The following is a 27810-nucleotide window of genomic DNA, read 5'->3' as shown; positions in this document are numbered from 1 at the left end:
CTGTGTTTTGCAGCCAAAAATGAGCGTGAGAGAACCTAGCAGGTCCGGTGACGTCACATCAGAGAAGCATCGAGGGTTAGATTTTGCTGGAAAGACAACGGGTAGACGGCAGAGTTTTTCCAGCATGCCTCATTCCTTCCCTAGAGTCAAGGAAGTAGTTTAGAGATGACAGGGAACCGGTGAAGATTTTTTATTTTCTTAAGCTCATTTTGTTTTCCTGGGTCCACAGGCTTTTGGTTTCAACCCTCTGGAAGATTATTATGTCTCCAAGTCTGCAGTGGTGTTTGGGGGCTTTTATCTTTTCTTTTTCACGGAGAAGATCTTGAAGATGCTTCTTAAGCAGAAAAATGAGGTGAGGCCCAATTGTTGGTGAGAGACGTTCTTCTGGGCAAAGCACCCATTTCAAAAGGTGCTGCTGCTGTGTTCTGGTAGGGGTGTCGGCTCACACCACAAATGTCATGAAACACAAATCTCTAGAGGAGATGATCCCATTTCACCTTGGGAGGATATTCCCCAGGGGGAGGCCAGTGTGCCTGTTACTGACCAGTCATTTATCCCCTTTGATTATTTCCTTAACATATATGTATATCTTTAGAAGATGGGAGAGGGGTTGATAACTTGATAACATACGTTCATCATGTATGAAGAATGACTGCACAGAAACAGAACCGATTATTGTAGTATGGTTCCAAAAAGATATTCCTATCTCTAGTGCCTGGCATGTCATCGTCCCTGCATTGTTGCTGAATTGAGTGGAATTGGCCATTGCAAAGAAGGGACTCTAAATGTCTTGAGCGGTGGCTTCCTCACTGGAATGAGCATTTGCTCTCAGGTGACAGCCTTGGCATCTGTCTGACACCAGGTCCTTGCCTTCACACTTGGCACAGCTCTGTGTCACGGCTCTCCCTGCGTCTCTGTGCGTGAGCTGCGTGTGTTGTCTTGGATGGTAGGAATGAGGTCTTCCCCGCGCTTGGCGCACTTGCTCCGGGTAGGCGCTCAGTCAGGCCTGTGGTTTTGGGGAGTGTCCTGTTGACCCCTCCCTGTCATCCCTGCAGCATCAGGGACATAGCCATTATGCCTCGGAGACGCTGTCTTCCAAGAAGGACCAGGAGGAGGGCGTGACAGAGAAGCTACAGAACGGGGACCTGGACCACATGATCCCTCCGCACTGCAACAGCGAGCCGGACGGCAAGGGCCCCGCCGCGGATGAGAAGGTCATCGTCGGCTCGCTCTCCGTGCAGGTCAGTGGCTGTCAGCTGCCTGGGGGGAGCCTCTCAGGGGAGATGGCCTTGGTGACTCGGGCCCGGCCTTTGACTTCATTCGGGCCGTGGGGATGTGCTTCCTCGCAGGACCTGCAGGCTTCCCAGAGCACCTGTTACTGGCTGAAAGGCGTCCGCTACTCTCACATTGGCACGCTGGCCTGGATGATCACCCTGAGCGATGGCCTCCACAACTTCATCGACGGCCTGGCCATCGGCGCCTCCTTCACCGTGTCCGTTTTCCAAGGCATCAGCACCTCGGTGGCCATCCTGTGTGAGGAGTTCCCGCACGAGCTGGGTAAGCAGACGTCCCTGTCCACGTGTGCCATCTTGGTTATCACGTGGCTGGTTCCTTGCTACTCTCTCCCCCGACTCCCCACTGCGCAATATTAAATACTTACTGGAACTAATTATCACACTCCCTGAGCTGTGTGCAATCTGATCACTATTTCTTAACAGCTGCAATGACAATGATTGCAGATGATGGCGTCTTTACAGGGATGTTTGTTTCCCTCCAGCCCCCATGCTGTGGACCGTTGCCTCACCTGTGCAGTGGGGTTAATAATCGTACCTCCCTTTTTAGAATCATTGTGAAGATTAAAGAAAAACAAGTGGCGTAAAGGCCTTAACACATACTACACGCTATTCTGAGTGCTCGGTCGAGCGTGTCTCCTGTGTCCTGCTCACCTTCCACGGGCTGGGCGTGTGAGCAGCCTGGCAGGTGGGGAGGTGGCTGGCCTGGGGATTGGGAGGCGCTTAGTTTTACCTGTCAGAGGGAGAGCGTAGAAAGCTGAGACGCCAGAGGCTCCGAGGCAAGTCAAGGTCAAATCCTGGCTTTGCCACGTTATTGGCTTGTGCTTCGGGCAAATTATTTAACTTCTCTCAGTCTCAATTCCATTTCCTAAAAGCACTGATCATGGTAGTTGTGAGGAAGGGAGCTCCTTCTGTTTCGCTACCAATCAAAAGAGAAACAAGGCCAGTGCTGGCTTGGTCGTCTATTTTAAAAATCCTGTGTATTATTTTCAGCTTCTAGGCTGGAAATACGTGGCCACTTTAGCAAATGGAGAGTTCCTAAACAGGAAGGTGTAGGTGCCTTAGTCTTGTCACTTCAGTCTCCAGTTGAGGGCTGTCTTGGTTTTTCACCCAGATGTCATTCATAGTTTAAGCAGGCTGACGTCATCGGTGTTCTCTGTCTCCTGAGACCTCGTGTGACTCTTATTTCAACATCCTTCCCCTGTGCAGGAGACTTCGTCATCCTGCTCAACGCAGGCATGAGCATTCAGCAAGCTCTCTTCTTCAACTTCCTCTCCGCCTGCTGCTGCTACGTGGGTTTGGCCTTTGGCATTCTGGCTGGCAGCCACTTCTCTGCCAACTGGATTTTTGCGCTGGCTGGAGGAATGTTTTTGTATATTTCTCTGGCTGATATGGTAAGTCTTCAGAGTTGATGTCATGCAGGCAAAATTGGGCCAGATTATTAAATTCGTTGGATGGAAGGGCAGCTAAGGAAACATTAGGTAGTTGGGTTTTTTTGTTTTTGTTTTTGTTTTAAACAGCTTTATTTAAAGATGGCCGGGCGTGATGGCTCACACCTAGAATCCCAGCACTCTGGCCAGGCAGGAGGACTGCTTGAGGTCAGGAGTTTGAGACCAGCCTGGGCAATATAGTGAGACCCCATCTCTCCAAAAAAGTAGAAAAATCAGGCTGGGCGCGGTTGTTCACGCCTGTAATCCTAGCACTCTGGGAGGCCGAGGCAGGAGAATTGCTAGAGGTCAGGAGTTCGAGACCAGCCTGAGCAAGAGTGAGACCCCGTCTCTACTAAAAATAGAAAGAAATTATATGGACAGCTAAAAATATATAGAGAAAAAAATTAGCCGGGCATGGTGGCGCATGCCTGTAGTCCCAGCTACTTGGGAGACTGAGGCAGGAGGATCTCTTAAGCCCAGGACTTTGAGGCTACAGTGAGTTATGATGCCACTGCACTCCAGCCCCCGGTGATAAAGCAAGAACCTGTCTCCAAAAAAAAAAATCTTTACAGCTTTATTGAGGTATCTTTCACATACCACACAATTTGTCTATTTAAAATGTACAATTCAGTGGTTTTTAAGGGGACATTTGTTTTGTTTGAGACAGTCTCGCTCTGTCACCCCAGGTAGAGTGCAGTGGTATCATCATAGCTCACTGCAACCTCAAACTGCTGGGCTCAAGTGATCTCCTGCTTCAGCCTCCAGAGTAGCTAGGACTATAGGCACATGCCACCATGCCTGGCTGATTTTTCTATTTTTGGTAGGGCCAAGGGTCAAACTCTTGCTCAGGCTGGTCTCTTGACCTCTTGACCTCAAGCATTCCTCCCGCCTCGGCTTCCCAGAGTGCTAGGATTACAGACATGAGCCACCTCGCCAGGCCCAATAGCCATAGATTTTAAAGGAGGAAAAGTTTATGTTTCTGTTAGCATATATCATTAAAGGAAATGATTATACTCAATCTAGGGTCCTTACTTAAACAGAGTAGGTATATATAGATAAAAAGAGGAAAGGCAGGTGGGAAGAAAAGAAGGAAGGAAGACCACCCATCATCATTCTACCCTAAAACAACAATAACAGTTAACACTTTGGTTTGTTTCCTTTTTGTCTCAATGCGTTATGTGTGTCTGATTTTAGATGTCTGTACTCACATTGAATATACAATTTTATGTTGATTCCTTTTTTAACTTAATATATTAGAGACATTTTTCTATGGTACGTACTCTTTGAAAACATCCCTGTCCACGGCAGTATTATTTGGTGAGAGGATGTACCTTAACTCCAGAACTGGAATTGCTAGTTCAAAGGGGGATGGGGGAACACATGGTTTTAGGGTTTTAACATGTGTTGCCAAATTGCTTTCTAAAAGGGCTTAACCTTTTTAAGTGCACATTGTATTGTCCGTGCTAACATTTGGTATAACCATTTAGGTAGTTTTGAATTTGCTAGTGAAATACCTAACCTCTTGCACCTTTTGTATGACTAACAGGACTGATTTCCTTTCCTTGTTTGTTGGCATGTCGTGGTCTTTAGGCTGTTTGCATGAATTATTTTTCCACATCCTTTGAAAATAGTAGTTTTGATGAGATGACAAGGGCGCGGACTTCTACGTTCAGCCTTGTCCTGCAGGAACACGTTGGATTCTTTCCTCTCTGGTGGGGCGCCCACCCAATAGTTAGGATTTTGCGGGGCGTTACTTGACGGTCTTGTGGCTGTTACCTGTCTTGTAGCATGAGACCTCAGGCTGCTCCATTCTCTGTCCCCTTACCTAGTCACGCAGTTTCCCGGAGAAGTGACATGACAACATTTTGGTAGCAAAAAGACCTTTTCAAATGCTTTTGAAGCGTACTTTTTCATCAAAGTGCATTTAGTTTTAGACAGCACCTGAACGCAGCCCGGGCCACGTGCACGTGGAGGACTCTGTTTTATCCAGGTAGTTGTAAAGTCGTGGTGACCACCTTAGAAAAAGGCCGTCTCGTTCAAGGTCCGGCTGCTGCTGCTGTTAATTTTGTCAGCCAATTTGACACACATCTCAGTCCCCAGCTGGGCTTGGACTTACCAAGAAGGGAACTACAGCTCTCCTGTCTCTCTTCCAGTTCCCTGAGATGAACGAGGTCTGCCAAGAGGATGAAAGGAAGGGCAGCATCTTCATGCCCTTCATCATCCAGAACCTGGGGCTCTTGACCGGATTCGCCATCATGCTGGTCCTCACCATGTACTCAGGACAGATCCAGATCGGGTAGGGCCTGGGCGGCCCCATCCCTGGCCAAAGGCCTCCGCATCCACGAAGCACCACGGAAGAGGCAGTTCTATCAAAAACCGACACGGACTGTATTCCTGCACTCAAATGTCAGCTGTTTTTAAAATGCTCTATCCTAGGAATAAGCCGCCCTGGTAACCAGTCTCTAGGTAGTGCCTCTCACCCTCTCCTCTCCTTTTCTCACAGTGACTCTGGAACCTCAATGCAGTTTCCAAGACAAGCCTGACTTTTTTCTCTGATCACCCTGGCCTCTTGCTCTTGGAACCAATGCTGAAAGATGATTTTGAATCCTTTCCCCAACAATGCAAAAATATAGCCGGTGGCTAAACTCGGTTAGAAATATCTCAAGAGGTGAATCCATAGTGTGGGGCCCATGAATCTTAAGTGTGCATCTTGGACCTCAGGCTGGCCAATTTTGAACTGGGTTTACCTGTCTGGTCTCACAGGGAAGAGACAGGACACAGAAATCCTTCCCATTTTTTTAATGTCTGTTCAGTTGCCTATTCTAAAAGAGAACAGAAAATCAGAACAGGGGAGTAGGTGGGAGAGGGGGCAGGGGTCTTCCCGAGTGAGAGGGGAAGTGGAACCCACGATGCAAGTCTTGTGAGCAGGCTCACTGGTTCTGTGGCAGCACCTGGTGTCGCCTGGCTGTCCGGGTGAGCTCACACGCAGGCGTAGTCGCCCGGGCCTCCTCTTCCAGGTCAACACCGGCAGAACGGAGGGTCAGGAGCTCTGCAAGAAAACACTTGGTTTTGCTGTGCTTTCCACCTCCCCTTCCCCTCTCCCATCTCCTAAGAGACTTTTCGCTGCCTCCCTAGAAGCACATTCTGAGCACATTTAAGGTGTTTGCATCAGAGGGGAGACTGCACAAACTATCCTCCCCTGACTTGTAGAATCGGAGTTCAGCTTATGCTCTCCTTAGACAAGGATTGGAAATCAGACATGGGGTCAGCGCAGGCAAAATTTAGGATTTGCTAATTATATAAGTAAAAGTACGAATGACAGGGACTCTGCAATGTAAGGTCAGAAACCTGGGCTGGGGCCCCGGTGGTTATGCTGCCAATGAGTCTTCTCTAGGTTCCCACTTCCTCTCTCCCCTAATGAAAAAGGTCGAATCGTGTATCGAATTGAATATGAATTGCTCTAATTGTCTCCAGAAAGTGGCCGGGTAGACCTGTCCGTGAACCTGCAGGCCGGCCTCGGGCGCTGTGGATCTCACTGCAGAACTCTGGCTTCACGGGGAGCTCATCTCCAGTTCACTAGGTGAATTGATTTATTATTATCATATTGATAATGCGAGATTCTTCAGCCACTTTGGGGAGCCCGTCTCTCCAGAAGCCTTTCTTAGTGGTGCCCACAGCCGCGGCCGAGGGGCCCTGTTCGCAAACGGACTCGTGTGCGTGACCGACGGGCGTGCCGGTTCGTCGCCAACACCTGCGTTTTTCTGTCCTCGCGCAGAAAAACTGTCCACTCTCAGTAATTAAAAACAGCATCCATTTTGTTTTTTTCTTCTTGGGAAACATCTCTCAAACCAGGAATATTCTCGAAAAGAACATGAGCAGGAAAACTGCTGGTGGTACTTTATAGATTTTCTCCTTGCCTTGCCTGTTGACGTCAGTGGATTTGGGAATAGGCTGAAGGAGGAGGAAAACCTCAGTGATTGAGGTTCTAGATTAAATGTCAGGACTGACTCCTGATGGGATTATGGTCCAGTTTTTACCAAAGAACCAATTCCTTGAATGTTGGAATCTAACTTTTTATATTATTATTATTGTTGCTGTAGTTTTAGAATGATTCCTCATCTTTTCTGTTTTACTTTTCTCAACCCCCTTTCAGGAGCTAGCAGAAAATAACCCTCAAAAAGTTTAAGACTCTGGAACATTTTTGCTTTCTACTTAACTCACATTCATGTATTAAATTGATAATTTTAGCATTCCCTATAGAGCCTGCCATTCCTTAAAAATACACTTTGGGAGTAGAATACGAAGAGTTAGAGTTTAGTGGGTTTCTAGTTTAGGAGATGAGCTCAAAAATATAATCTTTAATAAACTGAAACATAAACTATGAAATAGTAGGGGATTTTCCCTTTTTGTGCACACCTATATTAACTTAAGAAACTTCCTTTCATGGACAGCTGCCTCAAAGGGGAATCCTCTTTAAACTGTAATTGGAGCAGAGGTCAGTCCGAGTCGGAGCTTAGGAGGGGTGGAGACACTCAGATCACCCGGCTGATTGGAAGTTGCCATTGGCAACAGATTTGCCTCGCGAGTTGAAAATGTGGCAATTTCTTTTTGACTTTGAAATGTTGAATTTGCTGTTTTAAGCATTTGTACATATTAGAAGTCTGAGGGGTCGCAAGTTGTTGACAGGAGGACTTCTGTCACCCCTGCCAGTAGCAGCTTCAGCCTCTCTTGTTTTTGGATGGACCCGCTCCTGCTAATGTTAGCAAGGAAAGCATGTCACATGCCGGAACGGCAAGCCAGGGACAGGGGCTCTGCTGCTTCTCACTTCGCTGCTTAGTGGGCAGGTCGCCACTGTCCTTGTCCCTAAAGGAATAGCTCCAGTGTCAACTTGGAGCTCTTCCTCACTGGTCCTTCACCTTGGGTGTAAAAAAGAAGGCTCCTCTGTTTGGGTAACCTAAGACCTGCTTTCAGTAAGTCCTCTTCCAAAGAGACGGTAATATGCTGGAAATCTGCTTTTAAAAAAAAAAAAAAAAAAGTCTGATTTTTGCAAGAGAGGTTAGGATTTTATTGTTCATATTTCCCTTTACAGTTCTGCAATTCCATCACAGTATTTTTTTAAATAACTCAGGTGTTATGAGAAGAAATTAGAAAAGAAAATTAACTTATATGGACTGTAAATGTTTTATTTGTAAGATTCTATAAATAAAGCTATATTCTGTAATTGTTGAGACTCTCCCGTGATCATTTGCAATAACGTGGACGTAACGAAGACTGAACACAAGGTGGCGATGGTGTCTCATTGGCTTGCAAAGTTCTGTTTTACCAGGTCCAACTTACATTTTCACTGGGATTTTAGAAGGAACCTTATATGTCCTAATTTGCTCACTTTAAAATTGATTGGTTTCTCTTCTGTGGAGCCTGTGACTTCCCAGTGTTGCAGGAGAAAAGAATCGTGGTGATTCCTAAGAAGAGTTTTGTATCACCCTGTTTAATGTAAATCCACAATTTGAAACATACAGGGTTGGCTCAGTTTGTTTACACCTCCTTTGGGTCTGTCATGAGACTTAAAATTCTAAAGCTAGTCTCATTCCAGTTTAGTTACAGGGTCAGGAATCTTGTTTTTCTTCAACAATAGAAATGAGCAATAAGGTCAAAGGGCTGATGATTCAGTCTCATGATGACATAGGTTAGAGATTTCCAAATGCCTGTTGCTCAGTCCTTCATTTTTTTGAAGTCGAGAATAATACATTAAGTGGCTCATGTTGGTCTTTTAATTTTCATGACTTTAGCTACTCCATCATTTGCTGGCATTGTTCAAAGTCACAGTCACTGCCCTTCAGCTTCTGCGACCTTCTGGAAATCCATTTCTGCCCGCACTCCCTGCTTGGCCTTCCCCAGCTGGGTTTGGTGTCTCTCTCTGTATACCTCAGCTACAGGACTTGCATTGTAATTTCTGTTCTTTGTACACCAGATTCCTTCTGGGTGGAGGTTCTATCTGGTTTCTTTCTATGATGTCAGCACCTGCCACACAGAAAGAATGAATGAAAAGACCAAATGAAATGGCTTTAAGTTGTTTGTGAAAATGCTCCTTTTCCATTGGCAGCAGTTCTGCTGTGTCTTCCTGTCACTGGTGATGGCTCTTTGTGTGCCTTGTTACCTGGTCCACCTTTATTTAGAAACATAAGTTTGAGAGGTGAATTTGCGGCCCACGCGGAACAGAGCTAAGCAAAGTAAACAGGCCATTAAGCAGATTAAAACCTTGACCTTAGCCATCTCTTTGTAATAATCTTAACCCGCTAAGCCATTTAGGACATTTTTTGGTGGAAGGTGAAATACACCAAAATTCAAAAGATGCTATAAATTAATGTTCTCCTATTTTGTTGCTTCTGCACACTCTTTTCCGCCATTCAGTGATACTGAGATCAGATTTGAGCAAAATGCACTTCAAAATGTGGACACTAAATGTGGGCGTGGGGTTTTTGATTTGTGGAAAAGTAAAACGCCCACCTAGTATAAATAGACTGGGGACTCTTCATGATCTGGTGTGAAATAGACTTGAAAAATGATAAGATCAAACCCCAGCAGAGGTAAATCCCTTTCATCCTTCTGGAATAAACAATTACATTCCACTCCTGATAGGTGGCTTTCAGATGACTTTCTTTTTTTTTTTTTTTAACAGTGGAAAAAATCAGTGATTGGGAAAGATCCAAAGGTCCTTATCAGCGTTCAGCTAATTATTTTAAGAACTGCCAGCAAAAAAATAAATAAATAAAACATTTTTCCTTCCAACATCACAACCTGTTCTTGCCAGGTGTCTATTCAGGCTTTATTTAAAATGAAGGACGTTAACAGACTGTTCTTCCTATGTGACAGCAATCTTTGACCCAGCAGTGGGTGAGATTCCGAGATGGTAGCACCAATTATAGTTAAGGAATAACCCCAAAATGTTCTAACCCTGGCAATCATAAGCCAAGAAGTGGTTCTTTTCCACTAGGCTCTGGGTGTTTTTTTCTATGTCTGTGGTTTGCTTATAGATCTTGGGAACATTGAGGTTGCCTAAGAATAAACTTGGGCAATAGTCCACATGTTTGTCACAAATATATGCACGTAGCACATAGCCATCAGGAAATTCCCAGTGCAGGCCCCTGTCAAAAAAATCTTTTGATAAGTAATTCTAAATGAAATGCTCTCAAAATATATCTTCCTGCATTTGGCTAACACTTTAAATGCATCAGAATCTAAGCATGACACCCAAGCCAGTTAACTGGAAGTTCCTTCTAAGAACATGATGTCAACTTTGGGTTTTAAGAAAGAAAACAACTAAATCAATAAAGGGATTTTTTTTTTTTTTTTTTGCTTAAATAATTATAGATGCTAGTAAGGAAGAAAAAAACCTCTTTGTTCTTGGGTATTCCCCCAGTATAGGAGATTCTTTCAAGTGGCATGTTTATTGAGGTAACAAGCTCCTCTGATGCCATTGTCTGGTCGTATTCTATGGACATGGCCCTTGAGAAGAAATTAAGATCACATGCTTCCAAATTCACACAGGTTAAGCATTGTAGCAATTATGCAAATAAGATAGGGTTTTTTTTCTTCCTTAGGAAAATGGAGTAAACAGGACAGAGAGATGGAATTTAGATTTTTCTTTTCTGGGAAAGCTGTTTTTCTTTTTTTTTTTTTTTTAAGACAGGGGACGGGGTCTCTGTTGCCCAGGCTAGAGTGCAGTGGTGCAGTTATAGCTCACTATAGCCTTAAACTCCTGGACTCAAGTGATCCTCCTGCCTCAGCCTGCCGAGTAGCTGACTATAGGCATACACCACCACACCCAGCTATTTTTAATTTTTTTTAAATGTTTTGTCGAGATGGGGAGGGTCTCACTATGTTGCCCAGGCTGGTCTTGAACTGCTGGCCTCAAGTGATCCTGCCTGGGCCTCCCAAAGTGCTGGGATTACAAGTGTAAGCCATGAAAAGCTGATGTTTTTTAAAAATTTGGAGCATATTGATTTTTCAGTATAGATGGTTCAATTATATATTTCTGCTAAAAGGGCAGATAAAAATCTAAATATTAAGAGATCTCAATAGCATCTTCATTTTGGCTTTAAAGTAAATTCCTATAAATCTCTTTTTCTAATTATGCCCTATTTAGCCTAGTAGAAAATTATTTTGCATTCCTTGCTTGGTTCATACAGTACAACATTGTATTTCAAAATTGAGGCTGACTGCATGGGAAGACTCCCCTGATCTAGCTGAGGGTAATATTTTTTTCACTGTAAAACTTAAAAACAGCTTTATAAACTAGTTTAAATGAGAAAGTCCTTGGAAATGTGTTTTAAGTTTGGTGATTTTTGAAGCAAATGAAGATAAGCAAGAACCAATGCAAACCTAATTCCTTGGACTTCTGGAGCCTTTGTCAGCAGCAAGAGCACAGGATTTTGCGTCCAAAAGAATGGATTTGTGTCAACTCCATTGTTGGCTATCTGTGATCTCTAATGCTACATTCAACCTCTATATACCTAATGTCTTCATGAAGAAGAAATTATAGTTATTACACTGCCTATCTCTATGAGCATAATGAGAACTAAGTGTACGCAAAACATTTTAATAGATTAAAGCTCTGTACTAGTAGTAACTAACATTTTGTTCTTTGCATTCCTCTGAGGGTCTGAAAAGTAGATGTTTTCCCACACATTCTCACCCCCTCCCCCATGTTTAAATACACTCCAAACCTTAATTTCTTTGTTTTTGGTTTTTCAACCCTTTGGTCAATTGGCGTAAATCTTAATTTCCTTTACAGTTGGGAGCAGGATGGGGACGGGAGGGAGAGGAGAAGGGAATGATCTCTTGAAGCCCCTGTGCCCCAGGTTAAGAACTTCTGCTCCAGACAAGAGTGAGATGATAGTCATGCATTCAACAAATTGTTGAGCTCCCCTTGTGCCAAGCATAGTACCACAGAGCAGTGAACAAGACAGACAGACAAAGGTCCTCCCCTTAAGGAATGAGGGCAAATAAACACAACAAAAACAAGTGCTACAGGTAAATTAGCACAGGGTAAGGAGGTTGAGAATGGGCAGACAGGTGTAGCTGTAGCTACAGGAGTCAGGAAATTCCTCTGAGCAGACGACATTTGAGTTGAGCTACAGCTCTGCACATCTAGAAGAAACGTTCCAAGCAAAAGGGACCAGTAAATGCAAGATCTCTGGGACAGAAATAAGCTTGGTCTTTCTGAGGCCAGTATGTGTAAACTGTAGTATATACAGCATAAACAAGGCCAGTCTGAACTGTAGCAGACATGGAAGAGGTTTGATCTGACCATTTGGAAAAGGAAAAGTTATTCGAGGGTTTTAATCCGAGGAATGACAAATCGGTTTTAGGTTCTAAATTTAGAAAGATCTGCTGTATAGAAAAATGGACTGTAGGGGGAGTAAGTTGACAGGATATAGCGTTTGAGGAAAGGGGTCCCTGATTCTAAAATTTTGGTCCAAGCAACTTGATGATGCCAGTGCTATTAACCTGTGGCGTCTTACCTGAGGAATGCTGGAGCCCAGGTGTGCAGGGGGTATTAAATTCTATTCTCTTGGACTCTATGCCCTTGTGTCGTGATTGCCATTTCTCCTGTTTTGCGATGATGCAAACTATGGTAATGGGGAGTGATGGCAGCTTTGGGGCTCCCAATTCTTATGGTTCTCATAAGGGGTTTGCACACGACCCAAAAAACGGCCTGAATATCACCCTGCATATATATGTCTACCAGTCAGCAGAACTTTCATTTGCATTGTTTACTTTCAAGTATCTAAAGTGATTATTAATAATTCGATATCAGGCTATTACAAGTAGGATGTTGCTTTGGGCCATGTTTTTCTAATTACAAAAATATATTTTTATCTGGACTTGGTAATTTTTTTAGATATCAAGATGGGGGTCCAATGCCAAGATAATTTAATCAAAACTAAATGCACTCGTAGAAAGATACGAATTAAATATAGTACATGATGTCCATAGAGTATATGTTACTAATAAAAACATTAAGGTAGTGCTTTTTATATAAAATTAGTGATTATGCACTATATGAAATACCTTTTGTTCTGTGTGGCTATTTTAGAAATGCTCATTTTACTCTAGTTTTTAAAATATTCTACAATTCTCATGCCTGCATTTAACACAGTAGTTTAATATTTAATGGATTCATGTAAATAGAAACTGAAGCCAGGTTACTTTTACACAACAGTGGAAACAAGGATTCTCTGAGCTTTTGTTCAATTAAAAGGCTTCATAATTATGTCTCAGAGGAGCTGGTCATTAATTAAGATTCATGAGGTGCTTAGAGAATTTCATAAGGAAATCCACTAAATCTCACAAGCCCTATAAAATGGCAACCTAGATTTGAAGAAATTAGTAGAAATGCCACTTAGACATGAATCTCGGTTCTTTCAAATATTTATGTCAATTCTGATCAATGTAGAAAGGAAAAGGGAAGGGATACAAAATTCACCAACTGTTGACAATTATTGCTGTTGGGTAAAATACGTAAGAGCAGAATTACTGGGTCATAGAGTAGATTACATTTTAACTTTATGTGAAACTTCCAAACTGTTTTCCAAAATTGTGGTACCATTTTACTGTCCCACCAACAATATATGAGAGTTCCAGTTGCTCCCATTCTGTCAACACTTGGCATTGATGGGCTTTAATTTTAGCTATTCTGGTAAGCTAGTGAAGTGGTATCTCAATATGGTTTATTTTGTATTTCCTTAATAACTAATGATGTTAAAAATCTTTTCATTGGCCATATAAATATCTTCTTTTATTGAGACCATCAAATCCCTTTCCAGAAAATTTGTACTAGTTTACAATGCTACCAACAGTGTCATCTTTTTAAAATGGTTTCCAATTTGCTCCATGACCAGACTGAGCAAGAGTGAGACCCCATCTCTACTAAAAACAGAACAATTAGCTGGGCAGGTGGTGCAAGACTCTAGTCCCAGCTACTCTGGAGGCTGAGGCCAGAGGATCGCTTAAGCCCAGGAGTTTGAGGTTACTGTGAGCTATGAGCTACGATGACGCCACTGCACCCTACTCAGGGAAACAGAGTGAGACTCTGTCTCAAAAAAAGAAAAGTTTTCCAATTTGCTATGTGAAAAATAGCATCTAATTTTAATCTGCATTTTTATTACTTTATTTGCATTATTTTATTACTAATGAGGTTGAACACTTTTTTTTTATTTTTAGTGTCTTATATTTTATTATTTTGTGAATTGTTTGTTCATGGTCTTTGACCATACTTATATTGTAGAGCTCTTTTTATAGACAGGGAAATATTCTTACCCTAACATATGAAATGTAAATATTGTCCTGGTTTTATGCCTTTTAATTGTGTTTGTCTTTTTCAAGTAGTCAAGTATAGCAATCTTTTGTGATTCCTTTCATTACTTTTGTGGCCAGAAAGTCCTTATCTGAGTTCACTGAATTGGTTTTTTTTTTTTTTAGAAGAGAGTCTTGCTATGTTGCCCAGGCTGGTCTCATATTTCACTCCTGGTCTCAAGTGATCCTCCTGTCTCAGCCTCCTGAGTAGCTGGGATTACAGGTGTAAACCACCATGCTGGGTTATGAGTTCACTGAGTTGGTTTTGATCTGATAAATGCACACACTGGGGCAGGGAGTGTCAGCGTCTGTTGGCATGTATTAGTGCTACTAGAATAACCACAATTACCCGAGTAGGATAATTACTTCACTTTCTTCTAGATTTTTTTCTCTTATATTTTACATATACTCTTTTTTTTACACTTAAAAAGGGTAAATTTTTATTATATGTAAATTACACGTCAACAAGCTTGATTTAAAGAAAACAGAAACAGAAGTTTTATTAAAATACTATTTCATCTTTCTGTGTGAGATGTTCCATTCCATTCCATTCTTTTTCATTACGACAAAACAAGACAAAGAAACAAGATCATCGATGGTAACCAAATCAATAGATTTCACAATGTATTAACCCATTAATTACAACCTATGCATCATGATCCATAACTTGAAAAATCCTGGTCTATGTTTGTTACTGTTAGTATAAGAAAAAGGTGGTGAATGTATCAAGTATACTGAGGATGTCTGCAGAAATATGTATATATATGTAAATGTATACATATATTAACAATAGCAATGAACTACTTAGGGAAACTGGGTGCCGGATTCGGCAGCACATATACTAAATTGGAACGATACAGGGAAGATTAGCATGGCCCCTGCAGAGAATGACATGCAAATTCATGCAGCATTAAAAGAAAAAAAAAGGGAAGGAAACTGAGGAACTGAGGATCAGAGAAAGGAGTGAGGTTTAATTTCCTGTACTTACGTACTTAATTTTTTTAAACCCTGCGTATAGGTTACTTTTAAAAATATATTAAAACATTGTAAAGGAAAGAGAAAAATCCTGAGAGCAGAGTCAAGTTCAAGTTCTAATTACCTGTGTGACAGTGGTTAAGCTGCTTAGCATCTCGAGGCCCATTCACTTATCTGTCATATGATAATGTTGGTCCATATGAATCCTTAGGTCTTGGCCTCTTAGATATTCCAATTGTCCAGTCAACTTCTATCTACTGGATACTAGATTATTGCATATAAGAAGATGTGATGTAGTAATTCATTATATGAGCAAATATTTACTGAGCAACCGTGATATAAATGGATCAGGCTAGAAACTGGGGATATAGTCTCTGCCTCAGTAGTCTAGGTGGGTAAACAGCCATATGTCTATAAACAATAACTCTGCCAAGCATTAGGTGTTGCTGATCTGTTTACAAAATGCTCCTGGTCCATAGAAGGAGGAGCCTTAACTTCTACCTGGATGGATTAAGAAAGGCTTCAGAGAGGTGATCGTAACAGGGTAAGATCTTAAGGACATGGCCAACCTTGTCAGTCAAAAGTAGAGAAGGATGGGCATTCCAGGCAGTAAGCACTGCACCTCCAAAGGTGTGGAGCTATGAACACATCCACCACATTCCAACCCCACACCTCCCTACAGCTTTGCCCAGCCTAGGACACCTCCCTGCCTCCTTGCTCTTCAAATCCCATCCTTCCTTGTAGGGCCACAGCCTGGAAAGAGCATAGTGAATGATTCCATGTGGCCAGCCTGAAAGGTCCCAGTGAGGCCACAAAGGGAGAGGACCTCTGCAAGTGTGGGTTAAAATACGGATGAGAAGAAGCTGGGAGACTAAGTGAACTTGATCCTAAGGGCAATGGGAGCCACTGAAGGGAGACGAGGGGCAGAGTCAGCAGCCAGATTTGCTGCAGAAGTTGACTCTGGGGTCAGCGTGGAGAATGCATTGCAGGTGTCAAGACCAAAGGGTGCTGGGGTGCTCCACCCAAACCCCCTTCACTATGTGGGTACAGGGCTGGTTGCCAGCAGCTGATTGCTGCCCCTTCCCGGAGAACTCCCTTAGGATGAATGGGAGCTCCCTCCCCAGTGTCCAGCTAACTCTGCCTCAAGGTGAGAATAAGTTTGTGGTACGACCCATGCTTCAGAGCTCACTGTGAGAACAGACTGAACTACATGGAACTCTTTAAACAAGCTTCGCTTTATTTTGATGTTACAGGGTGGCTCCAACTAGAGATCTAAATACAGTAGTCAGTTCGTTTTTCCACTAGCAGTATTGAATAATCCATCCCTTCACATTGGTTTGCCACGTTTTCTTAAACTTTTGTTTATTTTTAGCTATCCTGTTTACATTCTTCAAGAAGAATTTTAGCATCTGACCTTTAAGAGATATGATTTGACAGATGTGGAGTTCTGGTTACTCCTTAAATGAAGAACTGCCTCAGGATATCTGAACAATTCTCCAGTGGAAGCCTGAAGTCCAAACCCATGTAAACAGAACCAAATTCTATTCAGCTCCCGAAGTGCTCCTGCCTCCTGGGTTACTGTGAAAGGCCCTCAGTCAAAACTCGAACGGATAATTCAGGGCTGATTCCAGTGTATATCCTGAGACCTCCTCCCAATACATAGATCTATATTAGTGGAGTTTTAGGCTTAATCTTGTAATCTTTTAGCTAGGAGCTGTCCAACAGAACTTTCTGGATGATGGAAATGGCCTATTTATTCTACGATGTCCAATAAGGTTGCCCCTAGCCACACATAGCTATTGAGCACTGGAAATGTGGCTAGTGCACTAGAGGAACTGAATTACTAAAATCAAAATTAAATTTAAATTGACATAGCCACATGTGACTACTCATTGGCGACCACAGTAACCAAGACTGGTTTGCCCATAACTTGCATATGCTTCTTTGGGTATCAGTCTCATTATTCCATTAGCATTGCTAAAATCAAAATACTTCGACATTGCCAGGTACTATACTCCGTGAGAGAAGGCAGTTGCAGGGAGACAGCTTCTATTCTAGGCTTAAAATTTCAAGTGAGATAAAAGGTCACTTTTTAACCTAGAGATGAACCAGACTGTTAGGACTCTATCTAGAGGGAGGCTGGTACCTTAACAAGGGGGAAGAAAGGGTGCTTCTGGCTGTGCTGGTGACACCAGGGCTTCCTAGAAAGCCAGTTCCTTTCACAGAGGACGTCTGGCCCTCAGGGTCCCAGGAGCTGGAGCTGTCCTCTTCTCTGGATGTAGAAAGAAGTGAGGAGGCAGCAGGGCCTAGCTCAGAAACTGAGGCTCCGCAACTACCGGACTGGAACTATTTAATCGGATGGGCACGAATGTCCTTACTATACTAACAGCACTCAACAATGTGAAAGATACCAAACGCGGGGGTTTGAATGTTTGGGTTTGGTGAATGGAGGAGGGTAACTTGTAGGAGCTGTAAGGATAACGACCCCTACAGTTAAAGTGGGTGGCAGACCCAGAAGGAAGAAGGAGACCGCGGCTCTCTGCCCGGTGGCCCCAGGCTGGGGGCCGCACTCGGCAGGGCGAAGTCCCCCGGCCAGGCCGCAAGATGGCCGCTGCCTCGCTGGGCGCCCCCGCGGGGTGCAGCGGCTGCTTTCAGGGGCTCCAGGCCCGGCAGGGGCAGGCGGGAGAGCAGGCGCCAGCTGCGGGGAGGACGGGCTGCCGGGAAGCGAGGACGGGCCGTCGGAAGCAGGGAGGGGGCTCCGAGGAGAGGAAAGAGGCGCTCGCACGCCCAGCAAGCGTAGAGCCCGGGCCGGCGACCTCCCGGCCGGCCTGAGCAGCGCGGCCGCGCGCGGGGCCGCCGGGAAGTTGTGAGAGCGGCGCGCGGGAGCGCGCGCGCGCGCACGAAGGCCGGGCCGCGCGCAGCCGCCCCGGTCGCCTCCCTCAGCTGCGGTCGCGGTCGCTCCGGAGGCGGCGTTCCCCGCCGCAGCCGCTGGCGCCTCGGGAGGGAGCGGCCGGTGGGCCCGCATCCTGTCGGTGGGGTTGGAGGCCGCGCTGCCGCGGTCGCGTCCGTCTGGCGCTTGGGCCGCCCCGAGGAGCCGGGGCCGGGCGCGCTGGAGGAGAAGGCGGCGGCCGAGGCGGAGGCGGAGGCGCACGGCCGGCAGTGCTCTGGGGCCGGGCGGAGGCCGAGGGGACCATGTCCGAGAGGCGCTCCCAACTCTCCACTACCGAACGCGTCATCAAAGGTGCCAGGCGGGCCCGGCCTTCCTCCGCGACCTGGCGGAGACGGCCCCCGGCGGGGCGACGGCTCGGGGGCGGAGGGAGGCCGGGGCCCCGGAGGAGGACCTGGAGGGGTGGGGGGAGGGGACGGCGGGCGCGCCCCGGGGGAGCGGCCCTGCGGGGACCCCGGCGTTTTTTGTTGCTGCTGGACCGGTAGCCAGCTGGAGATTGGAAAGTTCCCTCCCGAAGGGCTGACTTCCAGGCACAGTGGGCACTTACTCTCCCACCACCCCCAAGGGCCTGGATCCCCATTTCTCTTTTGTTTTTTGCTTTTAAGAAACGATCCCTCTTTTCTAGTCTTTTATCTGGGGTGGTGTGGGCAGCTTGGTGGACTCTTTCAAGTCAGGTCTCTCTTGACACCCCCCGCGCTTTTTCAGGACATAATACCGTGCACCTTTTGGCCCACTTTTCATCGCAGGGCACTGAGAATGGAGAAATAAATACAAATAAATCCGTTATCTGATGTTTAAAAAGGAATTTATACGCTTCTCGACATCATGTTGGCGTTTTACTTTCCCTTTGGCTATCAGAGACTTGGAGAATAATGTTCTCTGATTCAGATGTTTAGCTGTATTAGATTTTTGTTGTTGTTATAAGAACAAAACAAAAAGTTCTCCTTTCTCAATCTTGTAGGGTTTTAGGTTAAGGTCAGCGGTTTCTGCCCTTAAACTAATAAGACCGGTTAAACATAACCACTAATTTATGTGCTGCTTTTGTTCAGCCATAAGACTTAAGCACAACCCTGCTTTCCTTGTGAGTATTAACAATCCGGTTTGAAAGCACTATTTGGTTAGAAGGGAATATACTTAGACCAGCTGTGTTAGGGGCCTGTGGATGAATGGATTAGCATTAGGGTGGGGAAAACTACTAAATACTTTTGTTTTTTCATTTCGTCGTCAGGAGAAAGGAAACTAAGATTGGTGTCAATTTTTTTTAAGAATGAAAAGCCTATTGCATGTTCAGGGAGGGGGAAGAGATTTACTGTGTACCTTAGATTTTCTCCTCCCTTAAAAACATCAGTATCATAAATGTTAAATATCTATACTGTAAATATTTAGTGAATATAATGGGATTTTTGAGATTTAACTACTGAGCATTTGTGTGGTATCATTGGGGATGTAAGTGAATTGTTCATGTAACTGACATTATCCCTTTAACAACTAAATTATTTTGACTATTTAAATGTAAGTCTTCATAGAATATAACCCATACGTAGTATATAACCCTCTCTTAAGATTCAAAATATACTAAACATAACCTTTTTTGATGAATCAAGGTCATCATGTACATTAATTTCTGTATGGTGCTGTTAATATGGCTGGTGCGTTTCACTGTGTAGGGTGTTGGCAGTTTCCTCTTGTGCTATACCATTTTAGTGTTTTGTCTGTTTTGAGTGTATCTCTCCAGTTCTGTCAGAATATGGCCTTACTGCCTTCTAATCTGCCACTTATAAGCTAAAGTAGGCAGGGAAACCAGATAAACCAGAAGTGTATGTCAAGTCAGAATAAATAGGATCTTAGTGAGGCTTAGTGGCAGCTCTCAGACCTTCAGAAACCTCAAAATCTGATCACCATTGCATCATGCAACTTCCACCATAACACACCATAAGATATAAAGGAAAATTTTATATATACATGTAATGGAGTTCGACTCATACCCCCTAAATCTATTAAAAATTAGAAAAAAGATACAATGGAAAAATTTCAATGGTCTTTAAATATAGTAAGAAGTATAATAAAATATATTAAAGTAAAATAAAACAGTTAAAATGCAGGTGCTGGTTTGTTGGTAGGCATGCTCACAGTTAAGTGAACACCACCCCTCATAGTCTGCATGATGTGAATTTGTTCTTTAGCAAAATTGCAAATCACTGCATATCGTGTACTTTTAAGACTACTCTTAAATAAATAAAACAAATGAAACATAAATGAATGATTTCGGGCCCTTATAATGTGTGGATTTATCTCATATTTAGAAAACTTTAACATAAGGACTTAGCTACGGCAGTTTTGGCTTCTTGGTGACTTATGTTGCTTTTTAAAAGGATTTTCTAGGGTTTGAAATAGAAATAAGATGTCACTGTATACAGAGCTAAGGTCCATTGTATTGAGTGCTAAATCCTTGTCTGATGCTATTTTGTCTGCATTTATTCACAGCCTGAAAGCTTTTTCAGAGGTGATACCGCACCCCAGTTATTTTTGGTTCTGTCATTTCCTGTTAACTTTAAAGTCTACCTAATTGTTTTGTTTGAGCAAATCTTGGAAGAGTGGATAGGCAAGAGTGATTGTATTTTGAGTGTCCTATAAACAGCAACTTTCCTAAATTAAAGGACTAGTCCGGTTGTCAGAAAACCTAGGTTTTTACTCCTGTCTCTGGAGCTTATTCGCGACCTTCCGTTTTTTTTTTATTTGCTTTAATCATCTCATCTGTAAAACAGAGTTAAGAATACCTTCCCTGTCAAGCCTGGGTCATGTGATTGACATAAGAGATGTGAAAAGCTTAAGGTAGTATTATGAAACATGATAGTAGTTTGTTAATAGATGGCTTATTACGTAAGTGGTTGGTAGAAAAATCATTAACGTTGGATATATCAGAATTAGAAAGTATATGAAATTATAACATAAGTTAGGAAGCCATTCCTAGTTCAGAAAATATCTGTTCTATGATATAAAGGTTATCTGGATGGAATCCCATTAGTAACAATGTGAGGAGACCAGCACAGTTCTGTCTGGTACTTCCTGACAGCTAGCAATTGAAGGTGTTTATTTTATGTTTAAGAATTCTTACGATTTTATTCATTCATTAAATATTTATTGAATGCCATCTGCAATGTACCCGAACAGGTGCTCATTCCTTTTTTCTTTTGCTTTAAAAGTAACATTTCTGTGAGCCTCTAGAGCAGTCCATATGCCGTGGGGCATCTCTGCTGGGATCTGGACCAGAGAACTAGAAACTCAAATGATGGAATTGTGAAATTATTTCAGCCTGATATATATTTTTTTCAGTTTCCAAGTTTCTTTTCCTGTTTGAGGGAATATTTTTTCTTTGACAATGATTTTTTAATAAAAGCAGTTCATTTCTCTGGACTGAATCTCTTCAGAAGCAGCAAGGAAATTTCAGTAGGAATTACATGACAGATAAGGAGAATCCATTGTCTTAAATTTGTTATTTGGTGGCGAATGGCATTTAATAGAAAAGTGAGACTTCTTTTCAGTAGGGTACTGATAAATTTCTCCCATTCTCTTAGGATTCAAATATATTGTGTGTTCACAGAGTACTGTACCATTTATAGCACACATGGGAGGCTTACTGGTTCCTTAATATCCTGTCACTGGGAATACTGTGGCTATGGCTTTCTCTTTTTTTCTTTTTCTCTTTTTTTTTCTTTTCTTTTTAGAAACAGGGTCTTGCTGTGTTGTCCAGGCTAGAGTGCAGTGGTATGATCATAGCTCACTGTAACTCGTGGGTTCAAGTGATCCTTCTGCCTCAGCCTCTCAAGTAGCTAGGCTAGGACTACAGGTATGTGCCATCACATCCTACTGAGTTTTTGGGGGGTTAAAGGTGGGGTCTTACTATGTTGGCCAGGCTGGTCTTGAGCTCTTAGCCTCAAGTGATCCCACCTCAGCCTCCCACAGTGCTTGGATTACAGGAATGAGCCACCAGCCCTTGCTACTATGGCTTTCTTAAAAGATTTTAAGAAGTGTAGTGTGGACAAAAATTGCTATTTCTACAAAAACACCTGAACCCCTTCAGTCTCTGGTACCCATATAATTCACTTATTTCCATAGTTCTTGCCCTCTCTCTCCCTTTTTTGTATTATGAGAATGGATTTAGCAAGGGTTTAAAAATTATTTTTTCCTCTTAAATATAAACTTAACCCTGCTCATTATAAAATTTGAAAAGCAGAAAGGGAAGAAAACAAGGACTTCATATTCCTTTCCTCCAGAAACAATTGCTTTCAATACTATTGTGTATTTCCATTTGCTGGTATATTTTGAATTCAAAGGTAAGAGGGTCACACATATTAAAGCTTTTGCTATGCAAATATTTCACATTATTTTAATGTAAGTATTATAATTTTCCTAAATACTTCCATGATGGTGTCAATCAGCATGAAAATGGTTTGAAAGTACTTATGTTTATAAATTTTCAGTGGAACACACAGTAATCATTTGATACGATGCCAATCCAGAAGATTGATTTCAAGTATAAATTTCCAATGTGGATAGGTTTTAAAGTGTGTATCTGCTGGATTGTCAACAGTTATTTGTTTAATTTATGCTTTGTTTACCATTGTAATTAACAAGCTGCCAAACTTTTGTAACATTTGAAATTGATGCTGTTTGAGATTCATACCTCTGAGTGGAAGTCTCAGACCTTGGAAAGGAAGTCTTAATTTAAACACTTAATTCCTCTTTTTGAGCAGGGATCAGGTGTGTTTTTTTTTTGGTTTTTTTTTTTCCTATATGTTATTGGTTCTGATCAAAGCTTTATTTCTGTCAGATATTTGATGATAAAGCTTTCTTAAAGTAACATACTAATCACATTTTACTGTAAAGTGAAAAAAATGTCATGGGATCCTTTGAGAGAAAAATGCTCAGGACTCATTACTTAAAGTGAATTAAAGAATTAATTAAAGACCTTAAAGAATTAATTAAAGATCTTTTCCTAAGCAGCCCTTAGTAATAGAATATCTTTCCACTAAGGTGACATTTTTGGAAAAAGCTAATTTTTAGACATATATCTATGAGAGACAAAATTATTCAGCTAATTCTGGCATTTGTAGTCATTTTGGAGTTTTGCTGCTACTTAGTTGCCAGATAACTAATGGAAATAAAGGGGTGTCTTAGTTTTCTGTGTTCAGTTTTGTTTTGTTGGCAGACTCAATTATCCTGAAACCTTTTAGTTTTTGAGTCTGTGTTTATTGTTGGAAGGAAGAGGGTATAACTTGGTAACCAGGATCTCCAAATTGGGTGACAGAAAGATACGCTGGATAAGCTGGCCAGGACAATGTGTATTTGATGCTCATGGGTTATTGAATGCTAATAATTCTTGAAATTTTTGTGCAGTGTCTAGACAAAGTCAGCCCAAAAGACGGAAATTCTAAATGAAACAAATGCTGGGACATAATTTAAGAATTCATTCAAGAATTACTGATGTAGTGTTCTTGCTAAAAGTATTTAACCTGAATCTAATTATAGTAGACAATCAGAAAGATCCAGTCTGTGGGACCTTCTACAGTTTTCTGCGGGACTTTCTATAGAACTCTTCAGAAATGTCAGAGTGATGAAAAAAAAATGACAGGACTATTCCAGGTGAAAGACTGAAAGAGAAATGACAGTCAAGTACAGTTTCAAGCCTGGATTGGGAAAATAGAAAACCATAGAGGACATTTGGGGGACAGCTGGGAAAATTGAATATAGAGTATATGTTAGACAGTGTTATATCAACGTTAAATGTCTTGGGTGTGATGATACAGTATTATGGTTATATAGAAGAATGATCTTATTCTTAGGGGATACCTGATAAAGTATTTACGTTGAAATGTCATGATGTTTGCAATTTACTTTCAAATGGTTCAGAAAAAAAATTATGTATTTGTAGAGAGAAAGCAAAAGTGGCAAAACATTAACCATGGTGAATCTAGGTAAGAACATATGGATATTTATTTTACTAATCTTTTACTTTTTTATAGATTTCAGTTTTTCAAAATATAAAATTGGAGAGAGAAAAAAAAGGACAATTAAGAGATGCCTCAAAACAGCTAGGCTTGGGAAAGGCCATCATCATATCTGAGGATCCAATAGTGTCTTAAAGGGGGAAGCTAAAAAGAAGAAAATGAGGTTTAAAGGGTATAATAGCTGATTTGAAGTGGAGGCAACCTGTTTAGTAGAAAAAGAAGTTGTTTCAGCTACATGACAGGGCTTGGAAAGACATACAAAAGTAAGGGTGGAGAAACCAAGTGTACCTGGCCAAGGAGCAGGGAGAAGATGGGTACACTAGAAATGCTAGAGAATTGAGAGAGAGAAAATGAATAAGAGGAGGAGGAGGAGGAGGGATAGGTGAAAACTGCTGGAGTAATTGACAATGATTCCAGTAAGGGGACAGCAAGATTATTTTGATGGCCATGTATTAAAAACCCAAAATGGATGGGCTTATAAACCTAATCCAAAATTATAGAAAATGCAAACATTGTACAAATAGCTGATGTGGAAAGTGAAACTGCCATGGTTTTATCTTATCGGAGAGATTGAAGTGAAAAAATGGTTAGTAGAGGGATAAAATAAATATTAAAGGCACTAATGAGTGGAGGAGAAAGACAGGGTTTTCTAAGCATATTTCCCATCCCTGTTAATCAATCGTACCACTTACCGATTTAGCCGCTGGCTCAGCTAACAAGCCTGGGAGTCAGGCCAGACTTTTCTTCCTCCTTTCACTGCACATCCAGTCCCACCAGACTAAAGGCTGTGGACTTTTGGTTTCTACGTAACTTTCTACTTCAGCCTTCTCTCTCACCGCTTGCTTTTACTGTTACAGTTGCCTCTTGCTGGGGCCATGTGATCTACTCTCCACGTTGCTTCCTATCATGAGCAGTGAATAATGTAAAGGGTCATTCCTGTGCTTGAAATCCTTCATGAGCACTTCCTGCTTGTGGGATCTGCCTGCGTGATAAACTCTGACTTTGCTGACGAGCAGACCTTTCATGCCAAACCTTTCTAACCTTTTGTTCCATGTCCTCCTCCTCATCATACCTCTATGCTCAACCGACTTTACTACTATAAATCGAGCATTCCTAATCCAAAATCCGAAATACTTCAAAATCTGAAGCTTTTTGAGCGCTCTTGAAAGGATTTGAACCTAAAACGCTTAAGAAGAAAAATAGCGAAAATTTCCTATTCTGTAATATAGATAGAATTTTAGAATCGTGTATTCATAAACAAATATTTAATATTTGATGGTTTCAACTACATGCAGCATGTTTCTGGTTGTACTTGGAAGCTCAAATACCGCTTGAAAAGTACTCACATAGTATAGCATATGATAGTCTCCCCAAAATGTGACAGAAAATTAGAAGTATGGAGCTGCCTCTGACTAATACCACTGGAAAAAGAGCAGATGACTAAACTGTAGACTATCTCTGGTGTGAAATGTTTGTTCCCTTGCTCTATAAATTGATAATCCTTTCAAGTTTAAACTGACTGCAATTAGTAGCCTAAAGAGGTAAGACGTAATTTGTGTGTATGCACGTGTGTGTTTGTGTGTGTGTGTGCGCGCGCGCGCGTGTGCGCCTAGGTGTATTTTGTTCTTGTGACTCTAAGGCTTTGTGGAAGTTTAAAAATAAAATAGGGTGGTTTTAATGAATGGCTAAAGTAATAAAGGTAATTGGTGTGTTTATCCATGGAAGCAAATTAGTTATTTTTTACTATTTTGCACTCATTTATGGAAAACATATGATGTCACTATAGAAGTTATTACTTCTGTTGACTATCACTGATGGTAGTTATTACTTAATTGATTCTAGGAGGGCCAGTTCTTAGCAAATACTTCAAAAGTCACTTCTATGACCATCAAAGAATAGAAGGAATGATCTCAAAGAGCTTGATCAGATCACTGAAATAAAATCACTTGTTCTAATAAGTCATGAAAGTATCTAAAAGACACATGTGACTTTCAGTAATAATATTTAATGTAACCTCTTCAGTGTTGTTTAACTGGCTCACAATTGGAAAGGCAGGTGAGTAGATTAGGAAATGATTCTGCAAAAGTAGGGCAGGCTTGCTGGCTTAAAATAGGCATGAAAGTAGGGTTATTTGTAGTGAACAGAGATAGCTATTTAGGTAAATCCTAGTGTCGCACAAGGGTAAGATCACACAGTAACCTAAAAATAATAGCTAATAGGCCAATAACTTTTAAGGTTTATGTTCATAGTTAATGCAGTTTATCTCCATTGTGGCCTTATGCAAATCTGCATCAGATTTTACTTGCATTTACCTGAAAATACATATTGTTTATGTAATGGATATATATTGTAGCAGTATACTGAATTGAGTTTGACTGTGAAAAGGCTGCAAAATTTCTTCAGTGCACTTTAGAAACTTAGTTTTTCAAAGTTTATTTAATTTTTATTTTGATAATTATAGATTCATAGGATGTTGTACAGAAATGTACAGGGAAGTCCCGTACACCAGCAGTCCCCAACCTTTTTGGCACCAGGGACTGATTTCATGGAAGACAATTTTTCCATGGGATGAGAGGGATGGTTTTGGGGTGATTCAAGTGCATTACATTTATTGTGCAAACCTCTCTGCTAATTCTAATCTGTATTTGCAGCCGCTCACCAATGCTAGCATCACCACCTCAGATCATGAGACATTAGATTCTCATAAGGTGTGAGCAACCTAGATCCCTTGCATGTACAGTTTACAGTAGGGTTCATGCTCCCATGAGAATCTAATGCCACCACTGATCTGACAGGAGGCAGAGCTCAGGCGGTGATGTGAACCATGGGGAGCAGCTGTAAATGCAGCTTCTCGAAGGTTCACTGGCTTGTCCACCACTCACCTCCTGCTGTTCCTAACAGGTCGTGGACTCATACCAGTCCTTTGCCTGGAGGTTGGAAACTGCCGCTATGTACTTCTCGCCTAAACTCCTCGCCCCTCTTTGCCACAATGTTAGCATCCCACACCACCTCGTACTATACCAAAACCAAGAAATTGACTTTGGCACAGTCCATGGAGCTTGTTCGGATTTCACCCAGTTGTGTGTGTGTGTGTGTGTGTGTGTGTAACTTTATGCAATTTTACATATGTAGCCTTGTGTAACTACCGGTACAATCAAAATACTCAACAGTACTATCACCACAAGACTTCTTATGTTACTTCCACTTTATAGCCTCACCAATCTCCTTCCCCCACTGGAAATTCAATTTTATAGTTTGGTCATTGTTTTGAATCATGCGCAACCCTGGTTTGGTTAGATTTTTAGTTCTGATTTGGAAGCATTGTAAAATAATTTTTATTGAAATACAGGTAATCTAACAGCAACTGACACATTGTAGAAAGCTAGGTTTGGGGGCACTAAAAGCCTTCTCAGATGAATAAGCTTAATTAGGATGATGATTCTCAACTCTGGTTACCAACCAGGATCACCTGTTGAGCTTTAAAAAAAACATGAAAAAAAATGGTTACCTTGGTCCCATTCTAGATAAATCTTGAAAGCAGTGTTGAGTGTAAAAATGCAAGTTGCAAAAGGATACACAGAATGATAATATTTATGTAAAAATTCAAAATATCCTCTGGTGTATAGATAGTAATACATTTGTAACAAAATTACACGTGAGAAGGATACACAACTACTTAAAGGTGTTAGTTACTTCTACAGAGTCAGAGAAATAGAAGGTGTCTTCAATTATATCTGTAACATTTTATGATAGTTCTTAAAAAAAATTGAAACAGATACAGAAAACTTAATATTTTAAAT

At 41.9% G+C, this 27810-nt stretch overlaps 2 protein-coding genes and 1 non-coding gene across 5 annotated transcripts in view; all 3 read left to right on the top strand.

The window, feature by feature from the left end:
* SLC39A14 (solute carrier family 39 member 14) overlaps positions 1 to 7291 on the top strand; it is a 42737-nt gene extending 35446 nt beyond the window's left edge. For both annotated transcript variants that reach the window (XM_069484860.1, XM_069484861.1), the window contains exons 5-9: positions 230 to 352; positions 1056 to 1241; positions 1350 to 1557; positions 2502 to 2686; positions 4876 to 7291. In XM_069484860.1, the coding sequence (XP_069340961.1) occupies positions 230 to 352; positions 1056 to 1241; positions 1350 to 1557; positions 2502 to 2686; positions 4876 to 5022 (849 nt within the window). In that variant the 3' untranslated portion in view covers positions 5023 to 7291. The remainder of the gene's footprint in view (positions 1 to 229; positions 353 to 1055; positions 1242 to 1349; positions 1558 to 2501; positions 2687 to 4875) is intronic.
* A 7606-nt stretch (positions 7292 to 14897) lies between these two features.
* LOC138393848 (U6 spliceosomal RNA) lies at positions 14898 to 15002 on the top strand. The gene has a single exon (XR_011235257.1). It is a non-coding gene; the product is annotated as a U6 spliceosomal RNA (small nuclear RNA).
* A 3014-nt stretch (positions 15003 to 18016) lies between these two features.
* PPP3CC (protein phosphatase 3 catalytic subunit gamma) overlaps positions 18017 to 27810 on the top strand; it is a 62773-nt gene continuing 52979 nt past the window's right edge. For both annotated transcript variants that reach the window (XM_069485148.1, XM_069485149.1), the window contains exon 1: positions 18017 to 18296. In XM_069485148.1, the coding sequence (XP_069341249.1) occupies positions 18248 to 18296 (49 nt within the window). In that variant the 5' untranslated portion in view covers positions 18017 to 18247. The remainder of the gene's footprint in view (positions 18297 to 27810) is intronic.

This window comes from Eulemur rufifrons, chromosome 12 (assembly GCF_041146395.1).
Source record: "Eulemur rufifrons isolate Redbay chromosome 12, OSU_ERuf_1, whole genome shotgun sequence".
NCBI classification, from domain to species: Eukaryota; Metazoa; Chordata; class Mammalia; order Primates; family Lemuridae; genus Eulemur; species Eulemur rufifrons.
The sequence above is the reverse complement of the archived record's forward strand: the minus strand, read 5'-3'. Positions and strand labels throughout refer to the sequence as shown.